Consider the following 24,635-nt stretch of genomic DNA (forward strand, 5'->3'; position numbering starts at 1 on the left):
TTTCAATATATCACACAAAGACAACCCCTAGGAACCTGTATACCAAATATCAAAGGCATCAGACAAGTAGTTTTTGAGAAAGAGTTTTTGACCAAAATGGCAAAAATTGCACCAAAACTACAAAATTGCAACAATTTAATCATTATATTCAAATATCATATTTAGTTCACCTGTAGGAACCTGTATACCAAATATCAAAGCTGTTAGACGAGCATTTTTGATGAAGTAAAGTTTTGACCAAAATTGACAAAAAGTTCCTTAAAAATACAGATTTGCATATTTCATCACAATTTGAACAAATCTAAGTTGGGTTATCCCTAGGGACCTGTATACCAAATAACAAAGCTGTCTGACCAGCGGTTATGAAGAAGACGATTTTTTACCAAAAACAACCATTTTTGGTGCTAATTTGCATATTTTCAACATCAAAAAATTAAAAAAACTCATAATCATATTTTTCATCTACACAACAAATATCAAATCTGTAAGTACTGCGTTTCTCAAGACATTTGAGTGGACATACATACATACATTAATGTATGAAATAATTTCTATTTATGAAGAAGCGAGTACATGAAATGGGGACAGTGACTGGAAGAAAATGTCTTACCCAAAATTATTAAACTGTCTCATTTTTGTTAAAAAAGGACTCATACAAGTTATCACTTCTTTGATAAATTCAATGATGTTTTATTTTCTGAATAGCACACATGACTGCAGGATAGCTCTCTCAGCAGAGTGTATAAATACAACTTTCATGAATGATAATGAATTTCTTTTTCAATTTCAAGTACAATCTAACTTATGATTTCACAATGAAGCTAAAGTTATTCTATTCATCTACTGATCAGAGTCTGCGCAAGCAAAGTTCATATGAGACTTTGCAGCAGTTTTCATCAAGTTTGGACTGTGAGGGCTCCCTACCCATTCCTGATCACTCTCAGCACTTTGCAATTTTGCATTGCACAGATATATACAACCTAAGAGTCAATACATGGCTCCTTTCAAAATAATGACACAAACTGAAATAAATTTTGCCATGTTTAAACATATTTCCCTCTTTGTAAGGGCAATTTCTGTCATTTTCAATGGTTCAATACAGAAATGGAGTGAAATTTATGACAGGATGGGGTCTCATTTCTTCCTTCTTTGGATATTCTCTGACAACAAACAGGAACAATGTTAACTATATTTACTTGATTTGAAAATAAACAAAAAATAAAAATTGATGATAAAAGCCATTCTCTCAGAAAAAGCTTTATCACCTTTTCTGATTTACATATACAGATTTTCATAAAATTTTCTCTTCCGTAAGTCTGCTACTTTGGTGACTGACCTACAATTCTAATAACTACTTTTTAAGTATTATGCTTTATTTTCAGCAAAAGTCTTATCACTATGAAGCAAATTAATTCTAAATAACCTGTCAACAATAAATGATCATAGGCTTAATAAATAGATGTCTTGACACATATTAAACCCTTGCTAATATCTATAAATTGTGTATACATTCTAAAACACCTGGAAAACAAAATCAACACTTGATCATGTAATTTTCATCAAAGGAGTGTATGTAATGAAAACGATTATTTGAAAGATTTGATTTCAGTGAAAGACCTTAATTATTATTTGATTTTGAATTTTGTCGACCATAATAATTTATTTCATCTGCATCTTCTCCACCAATAACACCAAATAAAGACGATTTGACATCAAAGTATTGTTTCTCAGATATTATGACAAGAGCAGTCGCCAATACAGAAAATGCAACATGTAAATGGTGATGCATATGGCCAGTATGTCTGTATATAATTTGAGTTCCAGGAAGCAAGTATCTGTCAAATATACCTGGGTTCTACAGTCATATGAATGGATGTTCTAAACATACATAGGTCAAATATTGAGATGGGAGTGATACATTGATACTTGCCAGTCATTTTAGCAACCGGCATGCTCTAGGCCCTCAGCAAATGGGTTGCTTTCATTAACATGGGCTACAGCAATATGTTGACTGCTGCAACAGTTATTGTATAATGACTGAAAGTCTACACAAAAAGCTATAAAACTGAACAACACTGCATTTTCACAAGAATGCAAGAGTTTCATTTGAAGGTTTGTTTTCTATTTACAGCACATAACCATGGTGAGAAATATGCCTTCATTTGAGGAGGGGATCTCAATACAGAAGGAAATAAATCTTATCTGACGAGCCATACATTGACAGAAAATTAAAGAAATAGTGATAACTGATGATAATGATCATTTTGTGACTCTCTAGTTGTACACATGGATGCCTTTCAAAGACAGTCAATTATGCACCTGTAACCAAAAAATGACAGCCCCTATCTTCTGAGGGCTTTTTCACTACAAATATTTCAGACATTATAGACTGCTCAGTACCGATGACATCAAACTGTCAGTCTGGAATTTCATGGAGTGTATCTTGCCACCTCAAATATGCCGATGCACATCACAATGGTCTCTGCGTTTTGTATCGCTTCCATTGTCCATTGCTGTAATTCATTTCAAAATAGCTGTCAACGGTCATCGGTGTTCCATCACTGCTGTTCTCATGGTTTTCACTGAGTTTTATGGTGACAATGTCTCCTTGTTGAGGACATGGATTTTCTGTGAACAGACATGCAAAACAAAGAGTTATTGTACACATCTACCATGAGCTTTCCTTGAACAATAGCATCAGAAGAAATTCTACAACCAGGACTGCATACATGTACATGTAACAATCATCCATGAGGCATACCCTTTTACCACCATGGTTTGGCCAAAGCTATTGTTATCAATGGCAGTTGTGGACCTGTGTACAGGAATATTTGGGGGTGTACAGCTTAAGTTTTGAAGAGGTGTATAAGCAGGTGAAGGAGAATTTTTACCTGTCAAGAGTGTTTTGGCAAAAGTTGTTCAGTTACAGTGGAGCTGTATGTTGCCAACACAGTTTTTTTCAAAGCAATATTTCTCATCAAAGATGACAAGGAAACCCCCTCATACTATATATTTCCAAAAAGCAGAGACTCTAAAGTTTAGTATGGTAGCAGTAGTTTACTAGAAGGATGAAGTGGGTGTATATTTAGGGTAAAAAAACTCAATTTTGATATTAGTGATAAAAATTAATTTAAGTCAAAAACTTGACGCTATTTTCTGAAATGTAATATTTATCTTGAAAGAAGAGTATATATAGAAAATGACGACTATTCTATTTTGCATTATTTATCCTCATTCTGAAATGCCAAGGGTTGAAAGACTGACACTTAAAAAACGTGATTAAAATCATGATTAGCAAAATTAAAATGCCTCTTATTCAAAATGTAAGAAATTTATTGCCAAACAAAATAGAGGTTTTGTTATATAGCATTTAAAGAATATAATGTGAAAATTTCAGAAATTTTGACCCAGTCAGAGTGGAGGTAAATTCTGTGGAAATTTTGAAATTTGGACAAAAAAGTAGCCAGGAAATTGAGTGATTTGCATACATTTGCAAAGATTAACACTTATTTGTCATGCAACTTTTGACTGCTTTACAAGCTGGAAGGTGAACCCAACCAATATTTTGTCTCGGGTTAACAAATTTATCAAAACTGAATTAATGTTTGCAAAAGAGTGATTTTTGAGCGAAATACCCTGTGTTGGGCGCCCCCTTAAATACAAAGTTCCTTGAAGATCAAAATACATTTGATTGCTGCAATTCAAGCCCACAATTAATTATAATAAAATAATGATTTGTATTGTGTTGTTTTTTGAAACGGTGAGAGAGATAGAGTCAATAATAAAAAAGAGGGCAGTTACCCTCTGCTCAATTATCAATCAGACATTTATCCATAGCCCTGGTTGCAAGTACTGGGTGGGGAATATTCAGGTGGTATATTTTCCAAAGATGAAACAAAATTATAAAATTTAGTAATATAAAATATACTAGCTCATTTGTAAATTATTATAGTTACATTTTTAGCAAGGTACTGATGGCCATTTGTTTTGCAATGCAAGGCTTCACAAACACCACAAAATACATACTGTCCGATTAAAATCTGTGGATTTCATGAAAGATAATATGTTATTAGATACCTCTTGAGCCTGCCATAAATCCAAGTATCAAAGCCTTCTCTGGTCTGGTCACCTTGTTTGAAAGTCGGAACATCTCTTGCGCGGCTAACATTTGTTCTCTCTGTGCAGAAAAGATGATATATTAACATACAGATCTTTGTTTCAACAATGCACAGTAGGTAATTACCTGACTGCATGTACTTGCATTGAGAGAACAGTATCAGATTGGATATTCACTGGGGTAAAGCATTTTGTTTCGGATCTGTGGATAATAATTGTGTCTAAAATTGTTTTCAGTAGCAACATTATAGCACATTGCAGAATTACAAAGTCAATTGCACAGTTGTCCTGGTACCCTCTGACAAAACCATTGGTATGATGCGCATTATTCAATAAAACAGAATGGAATTACCTTCTAAAGTATAAGCTTCATACCTACACAGTTCTTTCAGTATAGAAAAAGTTTATAAAGTTCATAGAATGGGATGAAAATTGGTAGGGGAAGCATGAATGTGGTAATTGTTTACACATGAGGTCTCAATTCATATGTTGCAAGTTAAATTTAGTTGAAAGTAGCCTAACACTACATCAATTCATCTCTAACAACCTCCAACAAGTTTCTTTTAATTTGTCTTGTCATCCATCCAATGCCAGTCATAATATAAATATCACCTCTCCTTTTGCAACATTAATCTTTACACAGCTGAGTTCTTACATCACCGTCAGGTCAAGTTGGTTGAAACCAGTGACATGTAACATGTCCCATATATTGCATTTTAATAAAGATTTAAACATACAAAGGCCTCTGAAAACACAGATACTGATTTTTACTGACTTGACCTGCTACAACATACTAAGCAAAGTAGGAGAAAAAAGTATTAGTTCGGCTCAATAAGACTTATTTACTTACTCAGTACAAGGGGAAGTGATAGGCCGGCAAGAGAAGATTTTGAAACCACACTCAACATATTTCAGTTGTTCAGAACATGAATAAATAGTATTTTTTGACAGACAACAGATTTAACAAGATTGATCTTGATCAACAGGGGATTCATCTACAACAAGCAGCAATCATACTCACAGTAAGAGACAATCCCTTCTTGGCTGCAGGCTGTGCTGCAGCTGTTGATGCTGCAGCAGGTGCTACCGTTGAAGGTGTTGCAGTTGTGGTAGTTGCAGCGGGTACTGTAGTTGTTGCTGCTGCTGGCTGAATCACAGCCACTGCTTTCTGCTGCTGCTGTTGCTGCTGTGATGGCTGCTGTGTGAGTTGTGCTGTACTGTTGTCTGCGGCTGAGCTGTGACTGCTGCAGCTGTTGCTGTAGTTGTTGCTGTAAGTTTCTCTCGCATCCCGTATTGAAGGGGGCGTTGTTTGACCCACTGGTGACAGAAAAGATAATTTGAGTTGAGTTCAATGGCTTACAACATACACACTGATATAATTTTTTTTGTCATAGATTTGAGAACAGATGGAAGATATGTTAATCTTTGTATTTCAACATTTTGACACGTTCACTACAATGTAACACACACATATGTATGCTATAGAAATAACGGGCGACGCGCTGACCATTAACGTTTATTTGTGGGCAAGGGCGAGAGGAAAGCCAAAATTAACGTGCGAGGCTTGCCGAGCCTGTTAATTGGGCTTTCCTCGAGCCCGTGCCCACAAATAAACGTTAATGGTCAGTGCGGAGTCTGTTATCTCCATTATATTATCACACTACCGTAGAAAACCGTCACAATTTGTGAAATTTTCGGAGCGCGCACCGACAACTGGGCCCCGGAACTGAGCAATACGCTACGCATTGTCACGCGCGCTGTAAAATATTGGCAAATCTGGAAATATTTTCAGAAAAAAGTATCTCAACCTGGCCCACAAGTGCTCCATTTTATTTTGTGATTGATTATGATTTACGTTTGAGCTGTAAAGTTACGATACTTTGAGTTGTTAATCTTATTATTCATATTCACGGGCATATAAACAGACCATTACTGTGTATTTGTGGTCAGTCACGTGGTTCAGCTCGACCAATCAAAATGCGACTGGCAGGGTATGGTAATATAATGAGTATTAAAGGGCCATTAACTTCAACTTTTGATGATTTATGTACTATTTTTGTTATGTACACAAATCATGAGTTCTTGTTCTATTCCCCACAGCATGTCAAAACACTAACTATTTAGCTTGTCAATACTATGTCTGTATGTGTAAAATGCACTATTATTGTTGTTCAAATTTGAATTCTAGTTCTAACAAGAAGTCACTTGTCAACCATAAAAATGCAGTTTACACAAGTACAGGCTGAGTTGAGATGGTAAATGTGAGAAGGACAAGAAAATGTAACTGAAACAACATACACAGTGAAAAATCATCAAAGTTACATGTACTGGCCCTACAGTAAACAAAACTGTCCCTCCACAAAAATGTGCATATCAGATTTCATGACAGTCATATTGTGGAATCGCATGTAAGCAGAAAACACATCCCCTTCATTTTATTGGAGAGTATCATTGTGTCTTACCGATGTTGGCGAGCAGTGACGTTGATGGTTTGTTTGAACCCGGTACGTACGATGGTGTTGGTGTGGAGGTCGCTGTACTAGCTGCCGCTCCAGATTTCTACAAATCAGAATGAATGAATGATATTCAAGTTGGTGAAATTCCAGAGCGGTGATAAAATACACAATGTGGACCTGAAATTCACCACTGAGAGAAAAATAATAGTAAAGAATATTTATAATGCTCCTAATCTCAAAAGGGAGGTCTAGGTGTAGGACAAAATACATTATTTCCTTAAAAAATATGTCTTGAGGGCATGGCGGAATGAAATATGTGAATCCATATGGCGTAGGTTGACAGGCAGGCTGTTCCAAGTTTTCAGTCCTGAGTGGGAAAAACCCCTTTCTTTCACTAAAGGATTTGTGGCAACACGCGATATTCTAAAATGACACGTCTCAGATGAAGAATGTAAGTGTCTTGAGGGAGTATACATTTGCAAAAGGTCAGAGAGATATTGTGGTCCGGTCCCTGAAACCAAGTCGAAAAACTGTAGAGAGTTTGTACTGTGATGACTAGCAATAGGCAACCAGTGCAGTGATTTCAAAAGTGGTTGTATGTTGTGTGATTTTTTGGCTTTATAGATAAGTCTAGCAGATGCATTTTGAACACGTTGCAATTTGTCAATGAGGTACACCCGTGGCCACTTTAAATAGTTTTGATTAAGCCTGTCTGGTGCAAGCAGAAATTCTGTTTGTATAAACGAAACAAAGTGGTGAACGGTGTAATAAATGTAAGGTTCACTATCGGCACCCCACTGTTAGGATTGAGATAACGTTCTACTAAAATGTCTCGCCTGCCCAATTCAAATCGATCACAACACTGCACTCTAAACACGCTGTAAGTCTGCACTCCGGCAATGAACATCAATGACAACGGTCGCGAATATCATAGGGGCAAATCCTTCAGAGAGGACGTAGCAAGCTTGATTGTTCAAAATATAAGAGATTGTGGTGGCAATCCGGCACCTAGCGAGGTACCACGAGGAGCTACAAAAAACAAGCAAGCGACCGTTTTAAGATAAGCGTGGAGGGAGCCAGAAAAGTTTGGAAGAGATATACATGTATCAGGACAGGTTCCCTTCAACCGGGATGAGAAAAGTGTCGTTCATGGTTACACACATGTGAATACATGTACATGTAAAACGCTACCCCGACTGTACTTTACTCTTACCTTTCCGTACCAAGTGAAATTGGAGTAAGTTTATTCACAGTTTGTAGGAAAGAAACATGGCTTAGTGCAAGTGAATGTTTATTTCGAAAGTTTTGCAGTCAAGACGGGCGATGTCTGTAATTTAATCGCTAACATTTTCAAATTGGCATTTTCTCAATTCCCGCGTCTGAACAGAGTCTGAACACGACACTTGCGATACACACTGTAGTATCGTTGCAGTATTGAAATTGACAAAAAATGTGTGATGTTTTCTAACACTGTCTACATTTGAAACACATGAATTTTAGCATATACTGAGTACTGATAGGGCAAATGCTGTGGTCAACATCATTTGTATACAGCGTAATTTCAGGCTAATCGGCGTGTCCATGGGGTACCGATAGTAGGATCATTATCACCACTGATACAGAGTAAAGTAACCGTTTTATCACCCTTCTGCAGACAGAATTTCTGCTTGTACCAGACAGGCTTGAGTGGCCACGGGTGTATTTTGGGCAGCCAGAAAGAAGGTTGTTGCAGTAGTCTAAACGAGATAGGACAAAAGCAATAACAAGAGTCTGAGTGGCTTGAACAGTGAGCAGGTGACGAATAGAACTGATCTGCCTCAGCTGAACATAGGCAGCTCTGTATATGTTATGTATGTGCTCTGACATGGTTAAAAGGCTATCTACAGTGACACCAAGATTTTTCACAGATATGGCTTCAGTTTTACTGTCGTTTTAATAACTGGAGCTTGTTGTACTTCATCCATGTTTTGACCTCATTAATACAATCTCCTATAGAACGTATGGCAGAATGGATCTCATCAATTATGGTTGCTTTGTAGAGTTGATTGTCATCTGCATAGACATGGTGACAAACAGAATATGACCTAATGATGTTAAAAATAATGCCAATGGCACTGGGACATAATGACCACCTAGTATTATCGGCATTTATCAACAACCCCACTCACTGTGAACTAGACAAACCATGGAGTCAATGTGCAACATATAGATGAAAGACTAATTTTGACATTGCGATTTTAAGCCCACTTTTGTGAGAAAAGGGACATGTATGTGTATGGAGGAAAAAGCAGAAGACATTTGTTGTGTGACAATCATGTATGCATCTCTTGAAAAATTTTGGGTTATAAGGTATAACAGTAATGTAAGAATAATAAGTGTAGCAGAGCTAAGTTGACAGTAATTAAGATAACAAATTTTACATTAAGCTAAGGAAATCTGAATGAAATAAATGTTGAAAGTAGTAACTGAAGCTAAGATAGGAGTAAACTGCATTACCGCTAAAAGTTTGGTAGAAGGCCACCACAGGAATTGGTCCATACCATGGTGGTGGAAACGTAAAGCCAATCTCCCCTGCCACCCTTATTACAAAAAATGTTCTTCGAATAAGTCAATTTAAGGGGGCGCTCCACAATAATTTTTTGCAAATATTCATTCAATTTTAATTAATTTGTTGACCTAAGATTAAAATATTGGTTTGGTTCACCTTTGAGCTTGTAAAGCAGTAATAAGTTATGCGAAAAAGAAGTGTTAAATGTATGCAAATCACATAATTTCCTAGCTTCTCTTTTCTCCCAATTTCAATGTCTCCAAAGAATTTAACTCCATTCAGGCTGGATCAAATTTTGTGAAATTTTCACATTACCGGTATATTCTTTACATGATACTGCTAAATATCTTTGTACATTATTACAAGAACTAAAGATCTGTACCAAGATTCATAAAATTTGCTGTAGTAGTTCTAGACATATCACCCTAATTTCAAACATTCATCAAATACGCAAAAAGCAATAATTAACATGATCCTGCTAAATGACTTTGTGCGCTGATTGTTTTAATGACTCAGTGTGCAATATTCGGATATCTTTCTTGGTGTGAATGCCTTTGCCAAGATGATCAAGTACGGCAGCGAAGTCGTGGTCATCTTTTTGTCTAATACCTTGTGTAAATTCATGAACTTTACATAAATCTTGCTAAAGATTAGTTGCTATTGGGCAATAACTGTGTTTCAGATCATTTGAGAGCAATCCATCCATGACAGGTTTTAATTGTAATATATCTTCTGTTTAAAGGAGAGAAACTTCTAAAATAATTATTTGTTCCCTGTAATTTCCTGTGAGAACACAGGAACTAACAGAACTTGTAACTTCATTGTCTAAGAGTAAAGACTGTAACAAGTGACATCATGGATACTTAATCTCCGAAATGTGAAAGTCAAAGTCTGTATATTGAGTCAAGGATGTTTACTTTATGAAGTGAGCAGATGTAAGATAATGTTGGGACACAATATCAATAAAAATCTTCAGGAAGTCTTTTTGTTGTCTGAAGTTGTTATCACAGTCCCAGAACACATAAAATGTTCCTGTGTAGCATGGGTCAGTCCACTTTCAAAGCATCACCATTATCAGTGAGAAGTGAACTAAAGTCACAAACAAATCGTATTTCCATGCTAACAGATCATGACTTGTTCCCATGTAGTAGAGATTTGAGATGAAAACTGAAAGACTTTTCCCCATGTTTATTTGAAATGAAAACTGAGACTATTTCCCTTGTAAATTGGAAATAAGGACTGAAATAGTTTTTCTAATATTAATTTGGAATGAAAACTGAAATACTTTTCCCCCATGTTTATTTGAAATGAAAACAGACTTTTTCCCATGTGAATTGGAAATGAGGACTGAAAGAAATTTTCTAATATTAATTTGGAATGAAAACTTAAAGACTTTTTCCCCCATGTTAATTTTGGAATGAACTCTAAAATCTTTTCCCATAGACATCTGGTTCTGGGTGATACCCAAGTCTAGTCATGGCATATGTCATTGAGCAAAGATTCCCTTTGCTATTGGTCCTTTGGACCAGCATGCATTTTAAGTTAATTTCACACAGTGGTTCTAGATACAATACAAACAAAATGGGTCCTAAAACAGAGCCCTGTGGGACACCAAAGCAAAGAGAAGACACATGTGACTTAGGGCCATTAATTGAAACAAACTGTGATCTATGGGACAGATAGGATTTGAATCAGGATAGCGCACAAGCAGTGATTCAAAAAGAGTGTTCAAGTCGATGAAGGAGAATTTTGTGATCTAAAGTGTCAAACGCAGCAGAGAGGTCTAACAAAGTCAAAATGCTAATTTCATCCCTGTGTAGTGAAGTGAGGAGATCGTTAACAATTCTAAGGAGGGCCGTTTCTGTGCTATGATGTGTCTATAGGCTGACTGAAGTAGATTCAACAATTTGAGCAATTTTATAGATGTCTGGAAAAACACCTGAAGTGAGAGAATTGTTAATGACTGTGGTGATGATGGGTAATAAGATGTCTACAGATTCAACTAAGAAACTGGTGGGCATAACATCAAGGTCGCAACTTTTGGCAGGGGATTTTAATATGATGCGTTTCACTACGTCATCAGAAACTGGTTTGAAATGACTGAGATTTTCTCCATGAAAACAAGGTTCAGTACACATCGGCGGGGAGAATCAGTATGATCAAGGTTTGCTCTGATGGTTTTAATTTTGCTGTCAAAGTATTCACAAAAGCGATATGGGAGATCAATGGCAGGGTATATGGTAGGAAGAGGAGAGGGTTTCTTGTTGCCAAGTAAATCATGTGTAACACTGAACAATTGCTTGCATGTTTGGCTGTTGTTGATTTTGCTACTATAGTGTTTTAGCTTCATAAACGATATTTGTCACAGTTTTCTTAGAATGGATATATAACTGTTTATGAACTGTCAGTCCGATCTTCAACCACTGTCTCTCAGTACAGTGCCGACGTTGTTTTGCAGCTCTGAGTTCATCTCCAATACTATTAAGCCATTTGGCTTGCCTCCGAAATGGATTTAAAGAAATTCACATTTTCATGACATTGTATAAAAAACATTTACTCTAAAGTTTTTGATAACAGAACACTAAATTATGGCAGTAGACAAAGAGTACACTGAGATACTGTATTTGACTGTATTTACCTGAACTGCTGGTGACATTAGACTGGCAGCATACTCTGGTGTTGCTGGGGGTGCTTCCTTGTCTTTCTTCATCTGTTCCTGCATTGACTCAATTTCTGTGAAATGAAACAAACACACACATTGACTCAATCTCTGTGAAGTGACCATACACACACACTGAATCTATTTCTGTGAAATGAAACGTACACATGTCAATCTGGCCTGTGAAATTCTACACATTGTTGGCAACGGACTTCAAAATCGGGACGTCAGAATCCATATTATAACATAGATGTACATTACCACTAACCTCAGATAAACATCTACATGTTTACTGAAGTATTGCTGTGTTTTACACAAATGAAATGTATGTGAAAAATGCCTTATGAAAATAGATCAAACATGACCAGAGCTAAAGTTTTAATCATCAGAAAATTTTGTTTTACCTCAGTTTAACTTTCCACATAGACTTGGTTCAAGTCGGTGAATTTAAAATAAATAAAATCATTTATAATATTTTCTCTTGTGTCTCTCCTATTTCATACAAACCTACTTGGTATTTGGCAGCCCAGGCCAGGTTTTCCTAGCGATTGAACGTGTTACCTTTGAGTCTGTGCAATAGTGAATTAGTTTCTGCCGGATTCACTACTTGGACTTCTTGCACAGTACTGGCGGCTAGATGGACTGTGTACACAGTGCCGTAAAGCAAATACAAAATGATTGACAGCCCTCCCCTAGTTATTCTGGCAGATAAGAAGAATGCATCCACTTCGACATCGAGTATGTTACACGCTTAGCAAATATGGCATAAAGTTTGCACATTGAGCGCGTTTTAAAACTGATTGGTCGACCATCGCAAATCATGCGAGGTTACCAGAGAAAAGTTGTCGAGAGCTATATTCAGGGAAATATGTGTTCGTCTGCGCATCAAACTGGCATAGGTAAATCACTGACGAATGAAGTCACCCAACATTGTTCTGATTTCACCCTTCAAACAAAACTTTACTGATTAACTACCCCCCCCCCCCACGTATTACTCTAATTAAGGGGCAAGCCTAGAAGATGAATGAAAGAGGACCGAAAGCTGGTACATCAGTGACCACAACATTGATATGACCTGTGTATAAGGCTTGTCATGTAGTGGTTACACTGTTTGAAAGCTGAAACAAAAAACACAGCTCTATTGCTAGACATACCTTGCATCTTCTTCCGTCTCTTGGCTTCCCTTCCTCCACCCATTGGCTGTTCATTGATATCCAGTAACTAAAACACAAAACATGCAACAGATGACTAGCAAGTTAAGGTGCCTGTATTACTTTGCCACAAGGTGGTGCTCCCTAAGCCCAGTGATCTGTGTTCGGTGGGACAATGTCTGAAGAAAGGAACACCAAATGTAACTGTGGAGAGTCAATAAGTGGAGGTTTATCGGAATGAGATTACATACTGTACCTTTGTTCCTCTTTCTTTCTGCATTGATAGTGACCTGTTGAGTGGAGTACTTCTGTTTAAGTTGGCATGAGACCTGAAACCTGATGTTGGTGTGGTCTTCGGAATTCCTCGCAGAGGAGCTGTGGATCAGATTTGAATGAAAGATATTTTGATTTCATTATTGTGTATTTTATGTGTATGCAAGATTCTTAGTAATACAGAGGAAGCCCTTTTACATAAATGCTGCCTTCACCAAGAAAATATAAAATATAAATTTTGATGTTCTGGCAATTTCAGAAGAGGTCCACAGATCCATTTAGGATTTAAGGAGTCCGCAGTTCAATTATAGGGTTTGTTATCTAACTTGCTATTTGTATACATTATTTATTATACCTCTGGATTTATATCCACTCGTCTATTGGAGCAGTAAAAAGATAAATTCATTTGTCAAACTCACTGTAAAATGGTCATCAATTAACAATATTTCTTGCTTTGTCAATTGCAAGGGTACAATCCATCCAAATTTAGCTTTTGCCTTGGCTGAATAGCTTCCAGAATATTGCCAAAGACATAACAGATATTGCTAATCTAAAAAGAATACTTACTGTGATTGTCAGTTTTCTTGGGTTGTAATCTAGCTTTGGCTGCCACTGGAGTGCTGTGTCCTTGCTTTCTTTGCTGTGCTTGAGCTTCAAAAGCTGGAGAAAGAAATGCATCACAGAACTGAGTCACAATAATGGTCACAAGAATGTAGCAGCACCAACGGTCAAATTAGCAAAATATCTCCGCTCAAATCAAAGAAAAATATCGCGTGTATATTTCAGTGTGCACATCCAGGAACAAACTTAAATATTTACCAAGCATACTACACTTGAAGAGGAGGTTTACACAAATGTCAGAGTCTATTATCAAACATATGAACTAGAGAAACACAGGATTTGGTAACCATGGAAACTGTTGTCAGAGTGCAAACTTGGTGCACAAACAAAATCTACCCTTTCCATTTCAACTTGGCATTCACTTGGTTGAAAGAAGACAACTTCTGTACAAGTAATTAAATAATAACACACGCCAGCAAGGGCAAGATCACGATTTGTTGCCCGCCCAAGGGATGGTGCTCATGACGGTAATATTGATGATGCCCGAGCCGAAGGCAAGGGTATCATCAATATTACCGTCATGAGCACCAGCCCGAGGGCAGGCAACAAATCGTGATCTTGCCCGTGCTAGCGTGTGTTATTAATTTTATTACACCGAAAAAAACACTTGTTTTGGAAACTTTGCTCAGAATGCAGTCAAGTGTCGATTGAGACTCGCCACAGGGAACGTTCTATTTGTTGCTCGATCGTAATGCTACATGAAGTTGAATTAACGTCTAAAAACGAAGACAGTGTTGTTCAAGGTTTTCTCGTTTAATGTACTAAACGTCGTCGTGTACTTCAGGTCGAGCTAATTTCTTGTACCTTTTCAAAAGCCATTGCTTTACTGAAAATACCAAGCAAATGTACGCGATGATGTGGTACGCGCAGAAAGGACGGCGGTATTCCAGAACGTGGTAGCGGGCTATATCACTGCACGCGACAGGGCTATATCAGCGCACGCGACAGGGCTATATCACCTAAGCCATGTTCTATCACTTTTTGTTCTATATCACGTGAGTGAGTCTCAGCCAATCACAGTACCTGAATAATACGTGAGGTGTAATAATTATGTATGTTGAATGGTATTACATAGATTTGATGTACCATTATCCTGCCAGTCATTTCAGATCCTGTGATGAAACTTTGCTCACTGGATACATCTGATCTGTGGTGTGTACCGTTCATCTCCCAGTCGTACAGAATAAAAGTATCAGGCTTCCGATGATATCATTAAACTTTGAACTTACATTTTTGAAGCAGTTCACTTCTGAGAGCTGCTGATTTAGGTTTTCTCTTCAATGCAAAGTGTTTGACAGGAGGCGGCTGCAATCCTACAAGCTGAGTTAAGGCATTTCTGTTCAAGTATTGACATTCCATGGGTAGAAAGGAAGACGGGTCTGTTTCTGAAACTAGAGCAATTATACCAGAATTATACTATGCTATCCTTTGAAGCACTGTACAGCTTATATGTATGTACATTCAACATCACATAAACAATGACATGAGTAACAGCATTACCTATGCGCCTGAGTTCAACCAATGCATCAGCCACTGACGGATGGTTATGTTCAATATCTAGGTTTAATCTTCCAGTGGAGGGGTATGTTCGTAGGATATCTGCAATGATTCTAACCCACTCATCATCGTCTTGTAATGCTTGTTCTATAATATCTTCCAACTCTGACTGCAACTGATTAAGGAAAAAGCAAATGCTTTTGTAATATTTATTATACAAGGACTTATTATGTGAATGACAACAGACTGAGAGGTTTGTCATGGCTGTAACACACAGGAATTGTAACCCTGCATATGATGCTGTGGGTTCCCAGCGTCATATGGCCTCCCACCACAGCCCTGCTTACGGCCATAGAGAAAACCGGCAATATGCAGTCCCAATTTGCACAAAAACTACTTTTCGAACTATTTTGGTCAAAATCAACTCAATTCTAATCTATGCCTACCTGAATAACTCAACCACTCACAGACTGCAAAAAGAATTTGCTCTTGTGACATCCCAAACTGTTAGTTTTCCAACAATGCACCGTCAAGGGCCAAGAGGCTGGCCATATCTTGCATGAATGTATCTAATGGCAAGCATGTTGCATACATGTAGTATTCTCACAACAAAGAGTTCAATTTCAAATTGGGACCCCATGTTGCCGGTTTTGTCTATGGCAGTCAGCAAGGAGTTGGTGACAGGCCGTGCAATGCGGGAAAAACACAGCATGGTATGTAGGGCTAACAGAAACTCTCGATATTTCAATGTCTTTCATTGGAAAAGGACTTACACATTGAAATTTCAGGAAATCCTAAATCCTGCACAAAATGTTGCACTCTGAGTGAGTGGAAAGTTTTGGTACGTTAGGTCTATGTGTAATAATAGTTTATTTACTAAATTCAACACCAACTTGAAAGAAAGATCTACGTCACTGGGTTTGGTTTCTCTGCTGTGCTACTTTGGATGTGCAGTCTGCTGCACATCGCTGTTTTGTTGATCATATGGTTACATGCCATAAGTTACTGTTATCATTTCGTATTATTAAAAGGCTATTGAGACACCAACATGCAACAGGCATTCCCGAGTAAACTGTCTGGTAAACTGGTGAATTTTCAAGCGCAGAACAGGCTCTTGATCGTGTTCTTGTCCAGTCTTGACGATAAACAGATAGCTAGAAGTTGGGGGATCCCCGTCCCCGACACAACAGAAACAATGACAATGACACTGACGGAGTACTACCAGTACCATTACTGCAGTACTCAAAGCGTGTCCCAAGACTTAGGATATATTACAGCGGTTACGCGGGTCAAAATACAAACCGACGCAACATGGTATTCTCGCAACAAAGAGTTCACTTTCATGCACAGTAATCTAGCCATCAAACTGTACAGTGCTCACCAGATGTTGACGTTCCGTTCTAACCCTTAGTGCCCAGCTTTGGGACTCTGCGCGGAGCAAAAACCCGCTTACCTCTTCCACGTTCCTGCGATGCATGTGTAGAAACGACAGCAGTAACTTGAGTTTAACTTGGGTCTGAGAAGCTAAGAAGCACGTCTGAATATTCTGCAAAACATCACGGTTTAGTTGGGAGCTAAAACTGCTGATTCCGGACCACAGATCATCGTTATCACCAAGTTTATTATTAAGCCAAAGACTCGTGTCACTCTCTCTCACGGATGCCATATTGGATTGTACCCCTAACTTTCTACATATTAAAGGCACATGAGCTGTAACTTTTTGCATTATTTCCATGATTTTACATTCAAATTAGAATTAGTTCATGTGTATTAACTTACTGAAGGGTGTGCAAAGACGTGTTATTGGCCACGTACTCAAATCGCACGTGTAACTTTGAACGAGTCAAATAATAAAACGGTGCCGCACCCGATTATGGCGGCGCCCATGGCTTGAGTTCGCAAGAGTACACATAAAGTGTGAGTGTTGCGCATGCGCATTAGATTCCTCACAAGAAAATGGCGTCTCACAGTGGGAAACGTACGCCCGGTCATATCGGATTCTGACAAGGAATGGAGACAACAGCGCAGTAATGCGTCTAAACGCCTTAGCAAACTAGACATCGAAAACCAGATCGGGAGATGGCTTCAGTTAGAGGAAAAAACAGGGCTTGCAAATCCCGATTTGGCGGAGGAGTTAATTGATTGGTAAGTATAGGACCGGACAGCGAGTGACTGTACACAATATACCGTGTCGAATAGTGCGTGCGAGTGCTTGACGCACCATGGGTTGTGGGTTTGGGTTGTGCAACGATGCCTTGATAAATTCACTATACATGTATTAATATTCAAAGAAGGTCACGTTTTAGCCTTTGAAACATCAACTTTTGACTCTCCAAATGCTAGGAAACACCATAGCTTGAATAGAAATCACAACAAAATCTCATACTCGCGTACGATAAGCTTTTACAACACAGTGAGTTACGTACTGAATCGTTTCACACATCTTGTCGCAGTTACAACAAGAATCGAAGTAAACAGTCACTGTCCTCCCCGGACCAAGCGACTGCTATTGCTACTGTTTTTAATACCGCCAGTTCTAAGCGCATGTTACGAGTTGGCAAACATCGCCTCTCGTAACATGTGGTGACAGGTGCAGCCAACGGAGCTACAGCAATATTTGAGGGCAGGGGAACTATTAATTTTGCTTGGGTAGGGGACATATTTTTAGCTGGCAGGGGAGCAAATTTTATTTTTATTGTCGGGCAGGGCAGATATCGGTTGGCTGTCCCGGGGACAGGGCTTTGCGAAAAACGAGGAGAGGGGGAGCTACTTTTAAAACGGGGACGGGAAGTTGAGCCATTATGTTTTAAGGGGAAATTTTTTCACAGGGCTGGGGAAAATCAACAGGTTTTTCATCACAGGGTAGGGTAGGTAGCTCCATGTCTGCAGGGGAAATGGAATGACGAAATTTAGGGGGGAATTTTTTGCAGGGCAGGGGAAATAGGCAAGTTTTTCGGCCACAGGGCAGGGGAGCTTCAAAAATTGACAGTGGGGAGGGGAAACAGGCAAAAATAAGTGGGGAGGGGGTAAAAATGAAGTTTGAGTGCGGGAGAGCAAGTCGAAAAATTTTCAGTGACAGGGCAAATTATGAACAACTAATTAATTACTCTCATGACTTAAAATTAGTCAGTTCACATTACTTGTAATGCACAATATATCTTGTCATAGTAATGACCCCTTTAAAAGTGCATTGTTAATTGGCTGCACCTGTGTTGAGCCAGTACAGCAAGACATTTCGTGCACATCATCAGTTTTATCTGGTCATGGGAAATAAATAATTTTATCCTGTTGTGTAACCTTTCTGTATAAATTGTCCGAACTATGGATACATCTTTGCTTAATGAGTCAGAAAATACTTGTTAGTAGTAGCACAGACACTAAAAAAGAGGGTCTATGGTAGTAGGAAGTGACGATTTAAGATTTGTATTCAACATGATTCAATTAAGGTGTAACTATCGATCCTTTCAAGCAAAGTAAAAAATTCCATTTGCTTTACAAGTGTATCTGTCTTGATCCAAAATATAATGTAAACATATTTGTAAAGTAACCACTTTCTCACAGTAAGTGAGGCTACCCACAATTCCCCTTGATTTGTTCACTCAGATATTTTTTTGCTAAAGGCTTTTTCAATTTTATCAGTTTCTTAACAATTTTTAACGTGCAATTTAAGTTCAGGATTATTTGTTAAAACTATGTTCCAAAATTATTGATTATGTTTAAAATTCAAGAATAAATTGAATGAGAAGTCGATGTTTGGAGGTGCTAAAAATTGTACGCTTGTCAAGATAAAGTTATCAGCAACTAAGATGGTCTCATCATATCACCTGTCAGACATGCAAATTTCCTTTGTTACGAACATTAAAAAAAATCAATATCCTTTCTTTTGCCAACACAGATGCAACTTATTCCCTTAGTTTCCTTGAAAATATTGTGTATGACTGTCAAAAATCTATGTCGACAAAATTACAAAATTGCTATCTCCTCCGCGGAAAAGGGGTTGATCTTCTCATTATTCACAGGGAGAAATCAGAAAATTATGATTAACAGAACTATGTTGCCAGAATTTTAAAATATGGACTGAGTTGTTCTCTGTACAGAAGAAATTTGCTTCAGTTCAGTTAGTGATCTCCGTGTGTACAGATCATGGAGAATTGTGGGTAGCCTCACTTACTGTGTTTCTGTTTATCCATGGACACTCAAACCTCATGATTGTAGACTTACTTCAGCCATTCGGTCATGGTGACAAGCAAAAAACTGATAATGCCAGATGTTTAGATTGTTCAGCCTTTTTCATCACACAAGTCTGCTAACATTTTATTCCTTTCAGTTTCAGGTTTTGCAAACTACCGTGCAATGTTGTGAATTGAATGGTGTCTTCAGTATGCTGTAGCTGCCCAAGTTGTGATGTACAGAAAGTACATTTACCATCTTCCCTTTTAGTAGAGATGTAAACTTTCTTAAAAAGCATGACAATTGTATACATTTTAAAACGTTACCTTTTATTCAACACATCGTCACTGTTTTCAATCTTAAAAAAAGCTTTCACCTTTTTTACAGTAAATGAGACAGTAAGCATGCAAGATAAAACATTCAAAATAAGAAAAAAATTCATGTACAATTAGGGTAAATCCCTTTCAGGTCTAACCCCTATTTATAGGCTGAATTCAGGTACTTTACTGGGAACTCAGCAGGAAATAAATAAAAAAATTAGGACAATGATTGCACTGAATGTCTTGTCACATTGAGGAATGTCTGTCCCCAGGACTGGCAAAATCCTGGTTATTGGACGAGTGTCTCTGTAAATACATGACATGTATGCAAATAAACGTGTACAACAATAAGTGTACATATAAAACTTTGCGTGAAAAATTCACATCAGTTGCTCCGTAGACATGAAGATAGCCATTGATGAATTTGATGGAAGCAGATATTCAAATTTGTACATGAAATGAGAAATGTGGCACACCAATACACATCACCATGAAAGGGTGATACAGTTGTTTGGCCAAAGCCAACTGTACTCCACAACTACTTGACACACAACAGTTACCGGTACAATGGATGGTACGGTAAACATGATATGTTGAGGTCAACAAATTAAAACAGTACAGTTCATGAGACTTCCCCCTGGTATATATACATACACCACACAATAAATTCCCACAATTTGGTTTGATTTCTACACACGACATTAGAATTTTTGTAACTTTTTCAGTTCTGCCTGAAAGCAATGAGGCAAACCCTCTAGACAAATGCCATACTTTTGGTGAGCAATTTATGACAAACTGAAGAGGTCATTCTCTTAGATAGAAAAGTCAGCATGTAAATTTCTTTTGTCTTTCTGGTGGAATATCCTTTTGTATCATGAAACAGGTGCAACTTGTCTCCCTACTTTCAATCACATTCTGTATGGCTGAGGACACAATCAGTGGAAATTTATGAAAATACTATCTCCTCTCTCAATCAAGCATAATTTTCTGAGTCATTTAAAATGGCAATTTAGAAGAATGGTGTCCTTAAAAGTACATTTTCAGAATTAAAGAAACCAGTCTGTGAATTTGTGTACACAGGGGAGACTTTGTAGATTTCACTGAAGAGTCTCTGAGTGTATAAATCATGATTAACATGTATAGGAAATATCAAGTAATGTGCCAAATGGGAGGTAACCAAGCTGCTGTGTTTGGGTTAAATGAGCTATATATCTTGTTATCATTTTGTCACAATTATGCAATTCAGCACCATTTTACAAGTGGTATAGCCACAAACTGATTACATCAAATCACTGTACACAAGACACAGACGCCCTGAAAGTTTTGGCACTGTGTATCGTGTATGGCAGTTTTGACGTCATTAGTTAGTGGCTATATCACTTGTAAAATGATGCCTGCAATTCCCTTTATGCAAACTGTGTTGGAATGAACCCTGTATATTGACCAAACTGATCAGGATATTTATATCTTATTTCCCAAACACAGCAACCTGGTATCACTCTGAAGTTTCCTGCGCCAGGTTTCCCATGCTCCCACAAAATAAATTGCTGGTATGCAGCACGCCTGTTGCACTTGTGGTAGTCATCAAAGTCATTGGTGGCCATCATATCCATCCGATAGGCTCTAGCAACTGCAAGGACTCCTTCGTCAAGGCAGATAACTCTGAAATCATGAAAAATATGATATTTGTTTCAATATGTATTGCTTTTGAGTATATTTGCCATATATTGGATAAATTCTCATTGATCTCTACTTCCTTTCCCAAAGTTCTGAGTTTGGTACTAGTTTGCTTGTCTCAAAAATATTTTTGGAAGAACAGTAACACTGTTACAGTATCTATGCTGATCTTCTGAGAGGTGTTCTTCCTTTGAAATACCAAAATGAGGATTTTTATGTACACATGTAACAGTCTCGTCTTACATTTTAGAATTCCTCTGTGACCATGCCAGTGCATTCTCAACACTCAAGAGCATTACGTATCCAAAAGTCATTACATAAATAATTTGCCCAGCACACATGGCTTTCCATCTCAGTCAGTTGGTATTCATCACATTTAGAACAATTATTACATATGCATCAAGACTGTTTACCAGATCTGATCTAAACGCAAAGGATGACTTGCAGTTGATTGGATTTATTGCATTAAATTCACAATTCAGCCCATAAATGATCATGGGTAGGGACAATATGGTTAAAGTAGGAATTCCCTAATAACTTGTATGATGATTTTCTTTGAAAAATTTCATGGCAAACTGTCTGCTTGTTTGCATTCAGTTCATAAACATGCTGACTAGCAATCTGGAGATACAGAGCCCAGGCACCTCCCCACAACATTTTCTCTCAGCAAGGGTTGACATCTGCCGACAGTTTTGACGGACACATCAATCCTGACTGCTTTATGAAGGTCCAGGATGGGATCCTCCAGCCTGTTCAGATAGGACTGCAAAGTCAAATATTAAACTTATGTCCCTCTCAACCACCTGCAACAGAAGATCATGCTTCTGTTCTGGTGTCATTTTCTGCAGCATCTCCTGAAAAGAAGATGATATTATTGCGATGGCTATATGCTGATGTCAATCTGTATGCCCCATTATCACGGTGTGTATACAAAGCAAAAATTTTACTTACATGAAGAGTATTTTTCCGTTGCTGCACATCTCGCAATGCCTCATCTGCTCTTGTCACAAGCCTTCCCCATCTAGCCCCTCTTCCTCTGCCAAAACCTCTGCATCCCTGTCCTCACCCTTTCCCTGTGCCTCTCCCTCTACCCCTGTCTCCCTCTTCTTGCTTGGGATTCAGTTATTACAGAACTATCAGTAGAATCAGTCGGTGATGTCTGCAAAATGAAAGAATCAGAAAAATTACAAAGGAGATTCAAATGTAGATATACTGCACTCTGCCGGTCGCTGATCAGTGTTGAGTTTTTCTTTGTTACCATCTTCTCTTCTAAACAAAGCCAAGTAAGTAGTTGACACTTTACTTTAATTCTTGACCATAACATGGCAAGTAAACTGTAGGTTAACTCTTGGTGGAAATTAAGATGTGTAAAGTCAGACTAAAAATTTGGAAGGAAATATGCTTTTGATGCATAACATATATATTTGACATTTTCAAAGCCACTGCATAAAAGGACCACCTTTGTCATTTATGTTGTATCATAGACCCTAGAGAAATCCACTGAAAATGTGTTGTTTACCCTTCAAATTTCCCAGCAAATTGTACTTCAATCAAAAGCCATGGCGAAAATACAAATCACAATAAAACAGCTGTGTGTCCTTGTTTTTGTATCACCATAGCAACGTTATAGTCACAAGTGCAAACAACGCCGTTTTCTCCATGCTCAAATTCATCGCTTTGAAAAGAAAATTTCTAAAACGAGTTGGCATAAGTTTACAGCTGTACTACACATCACACAGCCGCCTTGTACCTTTCTTTCTACCTCCATGGTTGTAATGCTACCGTAATCATCACGAAGCTTGCTAAACTCGTCCTCTCAAACATAGAAGTAGGATCGGGGCCGTATGTCTCAACAGTTCGATTAGAGCTGACTAAAAACACACGAAAGGCATTGTTAAACTCAAGGTTATTCACACAATAATTCCGAATCTATGTGAAGTAAGTAATCCGTTTGCAAAATGACTCGGAAATTGACAGTGTTCAGAAATAAGATCGACTGCATTTGGTCAATGCCGCTCATTGTTCACGCATCATGCGCATGGCTCACTCAAGCCAAATATAATCGAATACGTTCGTAATTACAAAACCCGAACGGCGTATCGCGAACTGAAAACCATTCTTGGTAAATCCAGATTCAAAACGAATTACTAGTTCTGGAAATCCATGCGAAACAACGAACCACAACGAGACTCTAGCGTACGCTAGCCTATGGGCAGCTACCCGTACGCTTTACCGGACTTCGACCAGCGGCCGCCTGGCCGGGCCAAATTCACAAACAAGCTCTAGTTCCTTGTCATTTCAATCGCATCGTTTATGCCTACAACTGTTGTAACACCCTCTTTGTTCAAATGAAACATCGAACTGGAGAACAATCAGCATTAAATACTAGGTTTGAGGGGGCAGAAAACACGTGAGTTTGTTTACAAAATAGACATAAGCTAAGTTACATTACCTCATGTGTAGACTCCATTGTTGTCGAGTTGCGAATGGGGTCACGCTCCCACATCGCGCAGTATCACACAGTAAGATCCCGCTCTCGTCCTCCGTGTGACGTTGCATTTGCTGTGTTCTTTGTCACGTGACTGCTTTTGCGAAATGGCGGTACATTTAAAATGAGGCGATATCGCGAGAATTTCCTTGCGTTCTGTGTCGTTTGTGACTGTCCTAGTATGTTAGTTGAAGGGTATATCGCTTAATTGCAAGAATTCAATCAACATTCGAGACGTTTGGGGGTTATTTTAGGGTAAATAAAATGTTAAAAGTTACAGCTCACGGGCCTTTAAGAGACGACTACCCAGCACGTTGCACCTAACGGGTGTCTCAGATGGGATACACGCACACTCGGTCACTTATCATATACAGGTAGTTATTTGGAAGCTAAATACAGTTTTAAGGAAATTAAGTACTATGCAATTTATCCAATAAACACAAACTATCATACCTTTACTTCGAGGTATCCTTTTTACTTCCTGATGAGATACGAAAACTGAGCCACAGAAATTAATACGCGAAACGTATTTTTAATCGTCTGTTTCTGAGAAAACAGTTAAATTCTGGACTGATGGAGGAGAGACCCTAGAAAAGACTAGCGTCTATGGATGAACCGATGCATACGTATCCCATGCTAAAGTATACAAATAAGGGAGC

General features: G+C 38.1%; 1 protein-coding gene and 2 long non-coding RNA genes across 3 annotated transcripts; 1 reads left to right on the forward strand and 2 right to left on the reverse strand.

Moving 5' to 3' along the window:
• Window positions 1-666: 666 nt before the first annotated feature.
• On the reverse strand, window positions 667-17,190 carry LOC139128219 (negative elongation factor A-like). The gene is made up of 11 exons (XM_070694038.1): window positions 16,775-17,190; window positions 15,325-15,496; window positions 15,054-15,215; window positions 13,771-13,863; window positions 13,187-13,305; window positions 12,934-13,000; window positions 11,759-11,853; window positions 6,579-6,675; window positions 5,138-5,433; window positions 4,078-4,177; window positions 667-2,628 (listed from the first exon to the last, which is right to left on the reverse strand). The coding sequence occupies exons 1-11, from the start codon at window positions 17,054-17,056 to the stop codon at window positions 2,471-2,473; spliced, it is 1,641 nt and encodes a 546-aa protein (XP_070550139.1). The 5' UTR covers window positions 17,057-17,190; the 3' UTR covers window positions 667-2,470.
• Window positions 17,191-17,281: 91 nt separating this feature from the next.
• LOC139128222 (uncharacterized) lies at window positions 17,282-19,828 on the forward strand. The gene is made up of 2 exons (XR_011551230.1): window positions 17,282-17,466; window positions 19,649-19,828. It is a non-coding gene; the product is annotated as an uncharacterized lncRNA (long non-coding RNA).
• LOC139128220 (uncharacterized) lies at window positions 19,795-24,082 on the reverse strand. The gene is made up of 3 exons (XR_011551229.1): window positions 23,941-24,082; window positions 22,440-22,647; window positions 19,795-21,473 (listed from the first exon to the last, which is right to left on the reverse strand). It is a non-coding gene; the product is annotated as an uncharacterized lncRNA (long non-coding RNA).
• Window positions 24,083-24,635: the final 553 nt, after the last annotated feature.

This window comes from Ptychodera flava, unplaced genomic scaffold (assembly GCF_041260155.1).
Source record: "Ptychodera flava strain L36383 unplaced genomic scaffold, AS_Pfla_20210202 Scaffold_46__1_contigs__length_1169225_pilon, whole genome shotgun sequence".
NCBI classification, from domain to species: domain Eukaryota; kingdom Metazoa; phylum Hemichordata; class Enteropneusta; family Ptychoderidae; genus Ptychodera; species Ptychodera flava.

What these genes read in the sequence shown, in the direction of transcription:
- LOC139128219 (XM_070694038.1), bottom strand. Translation starts at nt 17,056, where the DNA reads ATGGAAATAATGCAAAAAGTTACAGCTCATGTGCCTTTAATATGTAGA. An exon ending in GAGACGGAAGAAGATGCAAG is followed by an intron (nt 11,854 to 12,933) that starts GTATGTCTAGCA and finishes TTCATTTCACAG; the next exon opens with AAATTGAGTCAATGCAGGAA. An exon ending in GTCACTGCTCGCCAACATCG is followed by an intron (nt 5,434 to 6,578) that starts GTAAGACACAAT and finishes TTCTGTCACCAG; the next exon opens with TGGGTCAAACAACGCCCCCT.